This window comes from Diaphorina citri, unplaced genomic scaffold (genome assembly GCF_000475195.1).
Source record: "Diaphorina citri unplaced genomic scaffold, Diaci psyllid genome assembly version 1.1 scaffold467, whole genome shotgun sequence".
In the NCBI taxonomy this organism is placed as follows: domain Eukaryota; kingdom Metazoa; phylum Arthropoda; class Insecta; order Hemiptera; family Psyllidae; genus Diaphorina; species Diaphorina citri.
In genome coordinates, this window is record NW_007377902.1 from 179,453 (window position 1) to 194,755 (window position 15,303).

At 36.0% G+C, this 15,303-nt stretch overlaps 3 protein-coding genes across 4 annotated transcripts; 1 reads left to right on the forward strand and 2 right to left on the reverse strand.

Moving 5' to 3' along the window:
- Positions 1–46: 46 nt before the first annotated feature.
- Positions 47–15,150, reverse strand: LOC103509096 (U2 small nuclear ribonucleoprotein A'). 2 transcript variants are annotated; one of them, XM_026823525.1, is made up of 7 exons: positions 14,961–15,150; positions 14,704–14,851; positions 14,000–14,228; positions 10,910–11,036; positions 6,175–6,306; positions 5,531–5,680; positions 47–751 (listed from the first exon to the last, which is right to left on the reverse strand). In XM_026823525.1, the coding sequence occupies exons 1-6, from the start codon at positions 15,040–15,042 to the stop codon at positions 5,571–5,573; spliced, it is 828 nt and encodes a 275-aa protein (XP_026679326.1). In that variant the 5' UTR covers positions 15,043–15,150; the 3' UTR covers positions 47–751; positions 5,531–5,570. The 2 variants fall into 2 exon arrangements, with proteins under 2 accessions (XP_026679326.1, XP_008471907.1); XM_008473685.3 differs by lacking the exon at positions 47–751 and having other exon boundaries at positions 4,825–5,680.
- LOC103509104 (serine/threonine-protein kinase Nek8-like) lies at positions 1,241–5,447 on the forward strand. Its single transcript, XM_017444039.2, has 3 exons — positions 1,241–1,494; positions 1,983–2,133; positions 4,362–5,447. The coding sequence occupies exons 1-3, from the start codon at positions 1,265–1,267 to the stop codon at positions 4,572–4,574; spliced, it is 594 nt and encodes a 197-aa protein (XP_017299528.1). The 5' UTR covers positions 1,241–1,264; the 3' UTR covers positions 4,575–5,447.
- On the reverse strand, positions 7,899–11,569 carry LOC113467380 (lysocardiolipin acyltransferase 1-like). The gene is made up of 5 exons (XM_026823524.1): positions 11,198–11,569; positions 10,076–10,226; positions 9,501–9,618; positions 9,024–9,219; positions 7,899–8,638 (listed from the first exon to the last, which is right to left on the reverse strand). The coding sequence occupies exons 1-5, from the start codon at positions 11,507–11,509 to the stop codon at positions 8,483–8,485; spliced, it is 933 nt and encodes a 310-aa protein (XP_026679325.1). The 5' UTR covers positions 11,510–11,569; the 3' UTR covers positions 7,899–8,482.
- Positions 15,151–15,303: the final 153 nt, after the last annotated feature.

Sequence of the window (15,303 nt, forward strand, 5' to 3'; positions counted from 1 at the left end):
TTTATTTTAACATAGCTGTAGGTAAGTATATACTTGTAAATTTATAGCCCATTCCGTTTTTGTTCAAATTTTATATTTCAGCATCAATAAAGATTTTGTATGGTAGACTTTTATAAAACAGAGTTATTATTCATCAACTTTTAATCTGATTAGAAATTACAAAAAGTCGCCAACGTTCCGTGGTGATTCCAAAAGGTCACCCATCCAAGTAGTATCCATGCTCCACATTGCTTAACTTAAGTGATCAAACGAGAACTGGGGTACTCAACTTAATATGAACGTTGGCGATTGAAGAGTAATTTTAATAAAAATAAAATAAGAACATTTCAATGCAACTTAAGATTAAATATTTACACAATGGAATTTGTACAATCTAATCAAATGGTTTGGATACATTAAGGTTGTGGTTATGTACCGGGTTAAGATAGGCAAGGTTGGTAAACTAACCTTGTTTTTAAGTTACCACTTCCATGCCAAACTGTAGAAACAATATCCTATCTCAACCCAACCCGGTACATAACCACAACCTAAGGCTCAGCTCCACACTCATATTTCGATCTATTTAGATAATACGTATTTACAGAGGATTTCTTGGTTGATTGGTGGAGTACTAATTTTTTGTCATCCAACTAATCAGATGCAAGATCATATAAAGAAAAGAAAAAAAATGTAGGATTAGAAATCATACTAAATACAAACTTCAAACAAAATGAAATAGGTATGACTATGGAGCCTAACCTAATGATCACAACTTTGACACAGTAATCAATTGATCATTCGGTTGGAGAAAAAAAAAAGTTCCCTAAGTGGTCACTCATCCAGCTACCAACCACGCTCAACGTTGCATAACTTCAGTGATAAATATGTGAGGAGTAGGTACAAATTTCATACAAAGTAGTAGTTTTTCTTTCGATCAAAACGAATACGAATATTCAACGGAGAAAACTAAAAAGTCTAAAAACATGAAAAAACCAAAAATGAAGCTAAAACTCTGCGGGAGGAAAAAGATTCTCCTCGTGTTGAGTCCTCGCGTCTCTACTCCCTGTGTATTTCTTATGGGACATTTGGCCGTCAGTAAAGGCCCATATCTCGGGAATGGTTTGGAATTTAAAAGGTCTGATATTTTTTTTGGGTTATAGATACGACAATTTTACTGGGGTTCTTTGCTGACACTTTTTCGATACATTAATGACCCGTCCATATTTCTCTTTTATATAATATATATAGATAAATACACATTAAATTTCTAATAATAAAACCGATAATGAAATTATCCTCATCCTCATTATTATTCTTTAGTTTTCATTATCTATCATTTTTCGCCTTTTTCCAGGAATTACTGTTCCTGTTCAGCCAGTTGCTTTTGGCAGTTCATTTCATTCATGCGTCCAAAATTTTACATCGAGACATAAAACCGTGCAACATCTTGCTGACGGGTAGCAAAGGCAACCTTTTGAAGCTGTCAGATTTTGGCATATCTAAATTATTGAATACGTAAGTACATTTAATTTTGTGTTGACGCACCATAATAAATTAAAATAAAAACGCAAGTGAATATGCTGTATGTGATCTAAAGGGAGTGAGTGCCTAAGGCCAGCCGCTTACGCTCAGACCTTGGGTTGAAGCTTTTTCCACCATATACAACCGCGGTCTGTCAGACGCGGTCTGGGCGTATGGCGGGCAAAAGTATTAGCTCGCTGATTTTGTATTTAATAAAACTTAGGGAAAGAGTTGAGAGAAGGGAAGTGAGGGGGAGAAAAGGGCGAGGGAGGCCAAAGAAAAGGTGGAAGATTGTGTGAATCAGGACCTGAGCGAGAAAAATTCAACAGGGCAAGAGGTACACAATAGGGCTGCCTGGAAGGGACTTACAAGAAACGCTGACCCTATTTAAGTAGGAAAAGGCTAGGAATAAGTTTCTGCCTGATATAACTCTCGAAGTTCGTCCGATTCTGATTTCTGACCCCTTGGAATATTGCTTTCAGAACCAATAACGCTCGCAGTATAGTGGGAACACCTAGCTACCTATCTCCAGAGCTGTGTCTAGGAAAACCGTACAGCATACAGAGCGATATATGGGCCATGGGATGCGTCTTATACTTTATGACAACACACAAGATAGCTTTTCAAGCTTCGGTGAGTAAGGAAACACCTAGATACTTATATTTTTATTTTATTATTACTAAACAGAAATATTTTTAGGATTTTTTTCCCCATGTATTTATAAGACTACTTTGTTTCATTGTAATGCTTCAAAAAAGACAAACCATTCACTATCAGTTAAACCTGATAGGTCTACCTGATAGTGTGCGTGCTCATCAGGTATCAGGACATTTTATGTTATAGTTGAAATTTTTACTGTTTACAAGTTTACCCTTATAATTGAAATAATTCTCATTAGCATTTTTCAATTTCTTTGCACTCTTATTTGTTTGACCTTGGTGTTTCCTCTTTCTTCCTCTCTTTTTTCTGTTCATATTAACTTCTTCTTCTTCTTCTTCTTCTGCTGCATCTTCTCTGACATTGACTTCTTCTTCTTCTACACCTTCTCTGACATTAATTTCTGGTTCTACTGCACTTTCTCTGACATTGACTTCTTCTTCTTCTACTGCATCATCTCTGGCATTAACTTCTGGTTCTATTTCACCTTCTCTGACATTAACTTCTGGTTCTTCTGCTGCTTGTTGTGGCTCACCTTCTCTCAAATACTTATTTTTCATATCCATCATTGTCTGTTAACAAAAGAAAAATGTAACCAACATAACTAATAAAACCTGTTCCCTATCCTTTTACTTACAGAGGATGTATATAGGTACCCTCTTTTCTATTCTGATAGGTACTTACTTGTGAATTAGATTAATATGTAAATTTGTCTCAGCTTGGGCAAAGGAGTCTGAGTGAGGTCTACAGTTCACAGAACTACTAGGTAACAAGAATATTGTAACTTTACACTTAAAACTTTCATTATTCCATACTTTTGGGGAAAAAAGTCCAGCTAATCACAAAAAAAAAGTATTTTTTTTTTTTCAATCACCATTATCAATCAAATTTAAAAATTCGCGGTACTACTAATGCTTTGAAGTGAGGTTAGGAAAATTCATTAGAGCGAATATACCAGTTTATTAGAGCGAAAAGTACTACGAAAAATATCCCTTTGGACTACGGGCTACCTACATACTATACAAAACCTGATGTGAATACAAGTTATTTTGATTAATAACATAATTATGTACCTAGGTAGGTATCTATTTATTTCCATACCTCCTAGGTATAGTGATAATAGAATTTATAAATACTGACTCATCTAATGATCTAACAAGACTGTTTACCTACCACATTTCATTACCAAGTCGAAATTTTCCATCACAAATTAGAGGGGGTAGGTACCTATCTACTCTACGACAGTAGTCATCATCAGGTAATGGTAGGTAGTTGACTGAACTATGTTGCCAGTCATAGAACTGTTTAATATTATTAACACCTTAGTTTAGAAGGAAATCAATTTTATTTTTATTTATTTATTTTTTTAGTAGGTATCAAAAACATGACCAGTTTGGAAGATTACTCTTTGGTTAATGTCATAAAACGTGGCTCATTCGGGTAAGGACATGCGCACAAAACGCGAATACCGCGAACAAACCGCGGATACCGCAAACAAACCGCAGATACCGCGAACATACCGCTGATACCGCGAACAAATCGCGGATACCGCGAACAAATCGTGGATACAGCGAACAATCCGCGAATACCGCGAGCAAGCCGCGAATACCGCGAACAACCGCAGATACCGCGAGCCAACCGCGAATACCACGAGCAAACCGCAAATAGGTGACTTATCACAGAAGAATCGATGAGGACCTTCCACTTATGAAAATGAAGGGAAAATTAGTAAATTAAGTCCAAACTTCAAACCTATGGTCAAAATGTAGGAGAATCCTCCCCTCAACCCCCTACATTTCCCCTGACCCCCTACATGGTTTTTGGTAGTAGGGGGTCAAGGGGAGGTTTCTTCAGACCTAAATTTTTGTCAGAGCTCATTCTCTCTTCTGCTTTCAGACTGGAAGGTTCTCTCTGCTCCCTCGCTCCTCTCTGTGATATCTCCAAATATTTCAACATGATTTTTTTTTACAAGAGTTTCCATTAGAGTATTTAAGATGACCAAGGAATCTTTCCTATGTACCTTTTCACGAGAAATCAATCGGTGTACATGTAAGGGTTCTAGGAATGATGGTTCACGAAATATGCGCTTGTAACAAGCCAATATCAAAAAAATTCGAAAGTTATATCCACTTTTTTTTACACCAATAATGTGTAAACTGTTCCCTATTTTTTGAAGTTATTTCTAACACAAAAACTGATTGCAGAATCTTGGGTCTATTGTGAACAACATTTTACATGGAGTCCTAACAGATCTACAGGATCAAGATACCTATGATGAGAGATTACCGAGACTGATAGCAAATATGCTGGAAAGAGAACCAGAACATAGACCCAGCACTGACCAACTTATGGCCCATAGTCTATTAGTACCTCATGTATATGGACTTATGTTGAATTGTGGATTGGAGTATGTCTGAACACTCGTCAACCAAATGGTAAAAAATTGATGTTAATATCATATTGACTCACTTTGAGTATTTAATGGACAATGGAAACTATATGTTAATGTTTTTATTGTCCCACGTATAAATTTGACTGTAAAATATTCGCAAAATTAACATGTCTTTAAATTTAGATGTACTGTATTTTATTTGTATTTAGAGTTGATTTTACATTACACGTTTATTTTAACATAGCTGTAGGTAAGTATATACTTGTAAATTTATAGCCCATTCCGTTTTTGTTCAAATTTTATATTTCAGCATCAATAAAGATTTTGTATGGTAGACTTTTATAAAACAGAGTTATTATTCATCAACTTTTAATCTGATTAGAAATTACAAAAAGTCGCCAACGTTCCGTGGTGATTCCAAAAGGTCACCCATCCAAGTAGTATCCATGCTCCACATTGCTTAACTTAAGTGATCAAACGAGAACTGGGGTACTCAACTTAATATGAACGTTGGCGATTGAAGAGTAATTTTAATAAAAATAAAATAAGAACATTTCAATGCAACTTAAGATTAAATATTTACACAATGGAATTTGTACAATCTAATCAAATGGTTTGGATACATTAAGGTTGTGGTTATGTACCGGGTTAAGATAGGCAAGGTTGGTAAACTAACCTTGTTTTTAAGTTACCACTTCCATGCCAAACTGTAGAAACAATATCCTATCTCAACCCAACCCGGTACATAACCACAACCTAAGGCTCAGCTCCACACTCATATTTCGATCTATTTAGATAATACGTATTTACAGAGGATTTCTTGGTTGATTGGTGGAGTACTAATTTTTTGTCATCCAACTAATCAGATGCAAGATCATATAAAGAAAAGAAAAAAAAATGTAGGATTAGAAATCATACTAAATACAAACATCAAACAAAATGAAATAGGTATGACTATGGAGCCTAACCTAATGATCACAACTTTGACACAGTAATCAATTGATCATTCAGTTGGAGAAGTTCAATTGGATTTAATCCAGGGAGGTTGAGACCTTCCATTTTGCTCGTCTGTTTCCATTTCCTCATCATCTTCTTCTGGCTGATCAGCATTCCCGTTGGTGGCTTTTCCATCTAGAAATGAAAAAGAGAAACAAACCTCAGTGGTGCAGTTGTCAACGCGTTGGACTTTGGATCTGGAAGTTGGTGGTTTGAGTCCAAGTCAAGTCTTAAAATTTACCTAGGTGTAATAATCGGGGAACGATATTTGTGACAAGCATTTAAATATGCTTAACAAAGCATTTAAATATGCTTAACACAGTTAAAAATTCCATCTAGAAATTACAAAGAGAAATAAATTGATGAGACCTCTGTATACTCTGATGGTGTAAAAGGCAAACTCCAAGAACATCTTTTGCTGAGATAAGCAGCAGAGAAAACCATGTTGGTTTTAACATCTTGATAAATTTGAAACTCACTCAGGAAATCTGTTATCAATGTCAAAAAGAAGCTTATCATCATGATTTATGGGAATAGTACAAAAGGAGATGGATAAAGGTAAAGTAGTAAAGTGGAAGGAAGAAGAAAGAAGAGAGAGAGAAGGTAAGTAGTGCAAGAGAAATACTTACTATGATTTTCTGCATCTTCTCGCCCAGGAATTTGTCCTGATTGCAAAAGCTTGTTCAATCTTTCGATTTCCTCCAGAGAAGAAGCTTTACTGATTGCCTCTTTGATTTTCCAAACTTCTTCAGCTGATGGACCTATCAAATGAAAATTGATCAAGGTTAGATAAGGAGACAAATTTCTATAATGAGAACGGTATATGCTAGGGGGAGTATCACTTTTCTTATATTTAGATAGATGGATGTCAATTTTGGGAGTTTCGGAAGACCAGGGTGGGATACAAGGAGAAAAAGGTGCGATAATGTGCTGATCAAGGGCAGTATGGAATTCATTAACATATTTGTACCGGACGGTGAGGGGAATAGGTTTAGAACCAAAGTTGTCAGGAAGCAGGTTGTTATCGAACATTAATTTGAATACAGGATTAAGGGGGGAGGCTGCAATTTAGGAAAAAAAAGTTTAAAAACATCAATTACCTAAATGACGAGCTCAAGCTTGCACAAATAAATGACCCAAATTGCGCGAGCTAAAGCTTTATTTTATCAATCCCCCATCGTAATTCCCATTCAACAAAATAGGTTTGTCCTTATTTCGACCTGATTATGAATTTGATGGCACATTCGTTCTCTTTTGACAAAATTTTTGATGGCAAATTCGAGGAAATCAGGCTGTATCTCGTAAATTATTGGTGTAAAAAAATTGGATATAACTTTCGAAATTTTTTGATATTGGCTTGTTACAAGCGCATATTTCGTGAACAAAAGTGGATATAACTTTCGAAATTTTTTGACATTGGCTTGTTACAAGCGCATATCTCGTGAACCATCATTCCTAGAATCCTTACATGTACACCGATCGATTTCTCGTGAAAAGTTACATAGGAAAGACTCCTTGGTCATCTTAGGTCACAGAGAACAGAGAAAACTATTTTCACCGCGAACCAGGCACACGATGCATTTTTTTTCTTCAACCACGTTATTGCCGTTTTGCATAACTTGGATATTTTGAAGGGGTTACTTTGTGGTGTTAACGTGTTGGCCCCTAGGAATTTCCATTTTGTACACTTCAGTTACACATGAGTCCTAACAAAAGTAGCCCCACTCGTGTTAGATTGGAGTCTTGGAGGGTAACGCGCCTGTCTTGTAAGCCCTAGGACCCCTAGGTCAAAGGCATGTCAAGGGTTCGACTCCCGTTCGGGTCGAACATTATCTTAGAGAGTTCGTTCTGGGAACAGCTGGCTGTAAATTCTGTCCTCCTTCTCTCTTCGATTTTAGTACGATAAGTATTCATTCTTAACATAGGTAGCAATGCCGCATTTAGGATGGTTCAGTGACGATACAAGGTCAAAGCCAGATATTTTTCCTCGAGAGTTAATTTGTTGTGAGTCACTTGTGTGGGTCTCTTAAATCAAAAGAATATCAATATTATGATAGAGTAGTAGGCGAGAAAGATAATCAGATTTAGAGGCACTTAGCCCTTATATTCTTTCATACGATAAATAAATAAGTACGATAAGTCCTCCGTTGTTACAGTTCCCTGTATCAAACTTCCTTTTTTAAAGGTTCCCTTTGATTTCTTTGGATTCTTCTATGACCTCCGTTGTTACAGTTCCCTGTATCAAACTTCCTTTTTTAAAGGTTCCCTTTGATTTCTTTGGATTCTTCTATGACCTCCAAATTATTCACATCACTTTGGGCAGGTTAAAAATTAATCAAAAGATATTAACAAATGGAGTTTCAAAAACATCAACTATAATTCTATATTGCACTCGAATACAAACTAAAAACAACAAAGAGAAAATTAAAGGATAAATAGGTAAATATAAAAATTAATACTGCAGAAACGGTGGTGCAACTTTGGCTAAGAAGAAAAAAAAGTCTCTGTCATTCTATGAAAATGATCAGGAACTCACACGTTTGAGTGAGTGAAAAAATCAATAAAGATAAAAAATAAATAAATAATAATAATAATAATAATAAAAATGTAGATATTAGCGTGCACTATACTGATAACTTGGGCTTGATTTCAGAGTCACTTTTGGTTTTGATTCATATAAATCAGGGATTGATTTCAAATCAATCACGGCCAGCACACCCAGCAGTGTTTGAACCTGACAATATCATCTTACACACCCGATTACTTTGGAGTCTTGGTTACCTATACATTTCATGTTTTTTCTTTTCTTCTTTTAATAAATAATAAAAACTATAATGTCTCCACTTACTGGACATTTCCCAAATGACAAAACCCCAAGCAAGCCATTTCTTTTGGTTAACTAGTTTTGGTGACTTTGGAAGTTCATTAAAGGAAAGGCTAAACATGCCGTCTAGACTTCATATAGCGATACCATTGAACTTCCAAATGTTGAACACCACGTGATGTAAATGAGAGAACTAACATGATTGTAGATGAAATGAACACTAGCCATCGGATAAAGCTGCTGTAAAATAGTCCAAGTATGAGCAGAATCTAGAACAAGAAAGTAATTCTGGAATTAGAAAATAGTAATTCTGGAATTAGAAAATAGATTTAAATTCAGGATAGCCTCACTAGAAAACATGATATACGAGTATATTAACTTGAACAAAAAGATAACTTTGTGTATAAAAAATATCTCGTCTAGAGAAAAGGGAGGGAGAGATTAGTCTTTGTGGGGGAAACAAGAATTTAAATTCAGGATAGCCTCACTAGAAAACATGATATACGGGTATATTACACTTGAACAAAAAGATAACTGTGTGTATAAAAAATATCTCGTCTAGAGAAAAGGGAGGGAGAGATTAGTCTTTGTGGGGGAAACAAGAATTGGGATATAAGGAGCTAGGAACTAGTTAAATATCATAAGCACAGGTACCTGTAGAGCTGTCCAAAATATTAGTGCCATATACAGGGCATTACTAATTGGTTGTTTGGAACGGGATTCCTTGCCACCATCAAAATATCCTTTGTCATAAAACCGATTTAAATGTGCTTCCTTTTCGGCCCAAATTTGATTAAGCCAAGCTTTCATTGCATCTGTATCACTCACTGGTAGACTGTCTGTGCTATATCTGAAATCAGAGAAGATATGAACCCATTTTCATCAGAGTTCAACAACTTTTTTTCCGATTTCAGGCTTGCAGATTCAGAACAGAATACAGATCAAGCTAAAAAGTCGAAACGAGATTCTCAAACTGAACAAAAGAGACAATTGGAACAGGAGAGAGTTGTAAATACATTAAGCAAGCCACAAGATAGTGTACAAAAAAATCTGGAGGGGGAAAAACACCAACAGGAATTGCCTAACATCTTCCGATGTGTCCATCAATAGCTTTATCTGGATTGTACTTACTTTTTAATATGGAAATGAGCTTGAGATGGGAATTTTCCGTGGACGGCATCCATTTCAGACTGAGGTATTGTACCTAGGTAGCCCACTGTTATGTCGTAGACAGCATTCAGCTGATTACCTGAAATAAAAATAAATAAATACCTACTTCATACACTTGTCTTTCAAAGGATTATATATTTCTAATTGTAACCTCTGGATAAATCTGCAGCAATCTAAAGTGCCATGCCTTCTCAGTTGGAATTCAAAGCACACAGATATTTGCAAGTACACATAATTCTGTACATATATCAAATTGCAACAAAAACAAACCATTGAATTTTTACTTTTCATAATAATCTACTTTTTACTTTCCTTATCCTATAGGAAGGAAAGTAATGTAATCGGGTCAAATTTTTGATGGTCAGTTTTTAGTGCCAAAACACGTTTTGAGGTCCCTAGAGCCTAAATCCAAAGTTTCAGCCATTGGTCCGTGTGTGTGTCTGTCTGTCTGAAAACAAAATATCTCAAGAATGGTAAGAGCTAGAGACCCCCAAAATGTCCTATCTTATAGCTAAAAAATTACAATGTCCATTTACTTTGTGAAAGCTGTCTAGTGAGGAATGTGAAGCCTGTGGTTTTAGGATGAAGAACTTTTGTATAGTGTGACAGACCACGGGAATCAGCAAATTTGTCACTCTTTTCAATATTGCTCTGGGAGAGGTCTGTTCCTTCTGGGAATATCAAGAGCTAAAAGAAATCATAAAGGTATAAATTAAAACAGATGGACAAAAAAAGTATACAGTAATTTAGAGACTAGAAAATTAGAATTTTGTTATTGTTTTATGTTTAGAGAGTACTTACTTATGTACATCCTCTATTACTACATTTGGGGGGCTCTAAGTGTCCAGGGCTCCCTGTGTCATATGGGGGCTGTGGGGGTGGGATATACACCAGTGTACAGCTGTACAGCCTAGAATTTTGAATTTGAAACTTGAGATGCTGTATCACTGATGGTAAAAGGTATGGGTAGTCCCATAAGCATTTATTTTACGGGAAAAGTCAGGGAATTTTATTTTTCGATTTTGGTAGACACTCTGAAATTAGTACTTGCCAATTTATATCTAAAGAAGACCTACAACCTCAAGAAGTAGGTACATACCTAGAATATTCATTTTAGTCCATTACTTAGGAACACTTAGTATAGGTACACAGTTTTTATTCTAACAAAACTTATACACAGTACAAAGTACAACATGCAAGAACCAATAATTGTATTGTTACATTACATAAGTATATAAATTAAATAATTTCAGGTATAGGTACACAGTTTTTATTCTACCAAAACTTATACACAGTACAAAGTACAACATGCAAGAACCAATAATTGTATTGTTACATTACATAAGTATATAAATTAAATAATTTCATACCTGTGGGAATATTGGAAAGATCTTGGAGTGCAGCACCTGGTACAAAGGTCTTGGCTTTCTTGGAAATTTCCTTCTGCAACTCCTTGCCTTTTTTACTTTTGAATAGTGCAGCAGCTTCTTGCTTTTCCTGAAAGATTATATATTTTATAAAACACATTGAATACCTCATTAGAAATTCAGCTATACACCAGTGTACAGCCTAGAATTTTGAATTTGAAACTTGAGATGCTGTATCACTGATGGTAAAAGGTATGGGTAGTCCCATAAGCATTTATTTTATTATATTACCTGAACTGGATGTTGTATGTCATGAAAATAATCCAACTGCTCTGTCATGGCTTGTTGATCTGAGTCCCAATTTCTCTCAATATATAGAAAGCCAGCAATCTGCATAACCCACCCTGGGCCTGGAGCATGTCTGATTGGTGATTTCAAAACCATTTTCAACCGATGAGCACTGGGCCGGCTAGCATGAAACATACAACCCCACAAGAAGTTCCAGTCTAGACGAGTTCTATGATTCATAATAAAGAGTGCTTGATCTCCTGCATCTATCGAGTCTCCACTGAGAATGATCTCTGTGCCAAACATCACATTCATGAGAGCCTGCCAAGAGAAAAATTAAATATCTAAGAGAATAATTTCTGAACGCCATAGTATTCTGTATAATCTCACCACATGATATCACACAATTATTTGATAAATGTAACTCTAAGGTCTTGGAACCAGTATCCCTGTTGCAAAAAAAAAAAAAAAAAAAAAATCTTTTTTAGATCTCCAAATATTTCAAAATGATTTTTTTTTTCAACAAGAGTTTCCATTAGGATTAGAGTATTTAAGATGACCAAGGAGTCTTTCCTATGTAACTTTTCACGAGAAATCGATCGGTGTACATGTAAGGGTTCTAGGAATGATGCCAGATCAGAGGGAAATGGCTGTAAGAAATTGACTCAGGGCCAATATTTTGAAAGAATTTGGCCTGCGGCGCAGTTATTTCATGTGCAAATGGAGGACTTAAGCCCTTACCCTAGTGGGATGAAAAAAGATTGGAGAATTATTGTTGAACAGGCTTGGGAACATTTCTTTAAGAAAAAAAAAATCTGTTGTGACGCAGTGGGAATAGGGTGGAAAATCTTGAAAAAGTAGACTGGAAATTTGGAAAAAATGGACTGGATTGGATATAACTTTCGAAATTTTTTGATATTGGCTTGTTACAAGCGCATATTTCGTGAACCATCATTCCTAGAACCCTTACATTTACAGGGAGTAGAGAGGGAGCAGAGAGAACCTTCTTTTCGAGAAACGAATGTGCCATCAAATTCAAGGAGTTTTTTGCTCGATTATTGTTCCATACATAATTTCAGAATATTTACTTCTCAAATCATGTGAGATCGATTTCTCGTGAAAAGTTACATACATAGGAAAGACTCCTTGGTCATCTTAAATACTCTAATGGAAACTCTTGTTGAAAAAAAAATCATGTTGAAATATTCTATTCTTTGTCATGAAAATCCAAAAATGGGGGCATAAAAAGAAGGGAAACTGTTTAACTCTCACAAGAAAATCTAAAACATCAATTATTTGCGGTAAAAAAAGCTGAAAAAAAAAAAACCGCGTTTGCCTGAGATCGAACCCATAACTGCGAATATCGCGAACAAACCGCGAGTACCGCGCACAAAACGCGAATACCGCGAACAAACCGCGGATACCGCGAACAAACCGCGGAAGCCGCGAACAAACCGCGGAAGCCGCGAACAAACCGCGGATACCGCGAACATACCGCGGATACCGAGAACAAACCGCGAATACCGCGAGCAAACCGCGAATAGGTGACTTATCACAGAAGAATCGATGAGGACCTTCCACTTATGAAAATGAAGGGGAAATGAGTAAAGTTCAAATTTCAAACCTATGATCAAAATGTAGGAGAATCCTCCCCTCAACCCCCTACATTTCCTCTGACCCCCTACATGGTTTTTGGTAGTAGGGGGTCAAGGGGAGGTTTCTTCAGACCTAGATTTTTGTCAGAGCTCCGGTTTGGAATTTAAAAGGTCTGATAATTTTTTTGGGTTATAGATACGACAATTTTACTGGGGGTCTTCGCTGACACTTTTTCGATATCTATCATAGTTTTCTCTAAACAATTCGGACAGACATACATAAATGACACGTCCATATTTCTCTTTTATATATATATAGATAAATACACATTAAATTTCTAATAATAAAACCGATAATCCTCATCCTCATTATTATTCTTTAGTTTTCATTATCTATCATTTTTCGCCTTTTTCCAGGAATTACTGTTCCTGTTCAGCCAGTTGCTTTTGGCAGTTCATTTCATTCATGCGTCCAAAATTTTACATCGAGACATAAAACCGTGCAACATCTTGCTGACGGGTAGCAAAGGCAACCTTTTGAAGCTGTCAGATTTTGGCATATCTAAATTATTGAATACGTAAGTACATTTAATTTTGTGTTGACGCACCATAATAAATTAAAATAAAAACGCAAGTGAATATGCTGTATGTGATCTAAAGGGAGTGAGTGCCTAAGGCCAGCCGCTTACGCTGATACCGTCTGACAGACCTTGGGTTGAAGCTTGTTCCACCATATACAACCGCGGTCTGTCAGACGGTCTGGGCGTATGGCGGGCAAAAGTATTAGCTCGCTGATTTTGTATTTAATAAAACTTAGGCAAAGAGTTGAGAGAAGGGAAGTGAGGGGGAGAAAAGGGCGAGGGAGGCCTTCTGCAACTCCTTGCCTTTTTTACTTTTGAATAGTGCAGCAGCTTCTTGCTTTTCCTGAAAGATTATATATTTTATAAAACACATTGAATACCTCATTCGAAATTCAGCTATAGTAAGGAATATACTAATATCCCCCCACATATTTTTTCATTACTTAAGTAAGTATAGTAGAACATTGATTATTTCAACTAACTAACCTTTATTTTTTTCAACTAATAGTTGAAATGGTTGAGGTTGAAATGATATCACTTTTTATGATTTTTTCCTCTGATAAGATATCCTTTGATAGATTTTGGAGTTGAAATAATTGAGATTCTACTTTCATTTGAAAGGAACCTACCTTCAGCTTGACTTTAGAAAAGTCCAGCAGTTTGACCTGAGGGAGTTTGAATGCTACATAGAGTCTGTAGTGTGGTCTGTTAATAACAGGGTTGTGAAGGAGACACAGTGTTTTCAGTTTGGGCAAAGTAGACAAAGGGTCCAAATCTCCTAGTTCTTGAATATTGTTGCCAGTAAGAATTAGGGTTTCTAGGTTAGGCAGGTTTTCCTGTAAATTTTCAGCTATCCTCCTGTAAGAAATATAAGGAAGTAAAACATGAGCCATGTCAACTAGATTTAAATCTGCTATCTCATGATAAAAATAGCTGTTACCCAAGAACATACAAAGCGGAGACTATTAGGGCATATTCTCCCAGAATAACAACTTTAATTTCCATTTTTCTAGTGCTAAATCCACACCAATTGAGCATTTTGGTGCCTAACCTAGGGTTATCTACCTTTGTTAACTGACATGTTAAATTTTTAAGGGTTTAGGGTAATGTTGGATAACCAAAATAGATGTTCTGCAGCTTTTTGTAATGTTTTCTAGCCATTGAGTACCTACAACAATGTTTGCTTACTTTGGACCCAGCATAAAAAAAAACCTAGTGGGCAAATTTTGAGAAGGTAGGTACAAGACTTTTTTACTATTCTGCAAAGGTACATACTTCTATACTTCATTTTGTGGTCCCTATTGACATCATAAATAACAGATGAAATACTTACACAATCCTATTGTTATTGAAAAACAAACAACTGAGCCGTTTTAACAGAGGAAACCCATCAATTTTTCTAATGTCGTTGTTGGAAAAGTCTATGGTGTCAAATTGATCCAGTGTAGCTCCCATGTTCTCAATGACTGGGATTTTATATCCTGAAATGAAAAATAAAACAAACTTTGTACTCTATGCAGATATCATTATCCTAAACTCTTTCCCATAGGATATTACCATGGATGATCTAGAAACCAGGGATCCACTTACCTCGTAAATCCAACTCTCGATCTTTGACTGGATTGGTATACTGCATGCACTGAACAATTAGATCCGCTGTTAATTTTACCATTTTGTCCTCTGATAACTGATTTCAGTGATTTTATATTAATTTTCACCAGTTTTAAAAGATTCCAGTGATTTTTCCTCTTTTAGTTTTTTGGACAAAATTCACAAAATCGTAAGATTTCAAAATTTCGCGGTTTTAAAAACAGCGTGCTTTTTTTTCCTTTTTATTTCTCTGTGGCTGTGTTTATGGGTGTGTTTATGAACAGGGCTGAGATGAGCTCGGACGACGTGAGATAGCTGTCCCGGCGGCAATTTTTAAAATTCA

Coding starts and splice junctions, on each gene's coding strand:
- LOC103509104 (XM_017444039.2), top strand. CDS start 1,265: ATGAAATTATCCTCATCCTCATTATTATTCTTTAGTTTTCATTATCTA. Junction 1,495..1,982: donor ATATCTAAATTATTGAATAC/GTAAGTACATTT, acceptor TATTGCTTTCAG/AACCAATAACGCTCGCAGTA. Junction 2,134..4,361: donor AGATAGCTTTTCAAGCTTCG/GTGAGTAAGGAA, acceptor AACTGATTGCAG/AATCTTGGGTCTATTGTGAA.
- LOC113467380 (XM_026823524.1), bottom strand. CDS start 11,509: ATGAATGTGATGTTTGGCACAGAGATCATTCTCAGTGGAGACTCGATA. Junction 10,227..11,197: donor ACATACAACATCCAGTTCAG/GTAATATAATAA, acceptor GATTTCTTTTAG/CTCTTGATATTCCCAGAAGG. Junction 8,639..9,023: donor TATTTTGGACAGCTCTACAG/GTACCTGTGCTT, acceptor TTCTTGTTCTAG/ATTCTGCTCATACTTGGACT.
- LOC103509096 (XM_026823525.1), bottom strand. CDS start 15,042: ATGGTAAAATTAACAGCGGATCTAATTGTTCAGTGCATGCAGTATACC. Junction 14,229..14,703: donor TTCAATAACAATAGGATTGT/GTAAGTATTTCA, acceptor TATTTCTTACAG/GAGGATAGCTGAAAATTTAC. Junction 11,037..13,999: donor TTTCTAAAGTCAAGCTGAAG/GTAGGTTCCTTT, acceptor ATAATCTTTCAG/GAAAAGCAAGAAGCTGCTGC.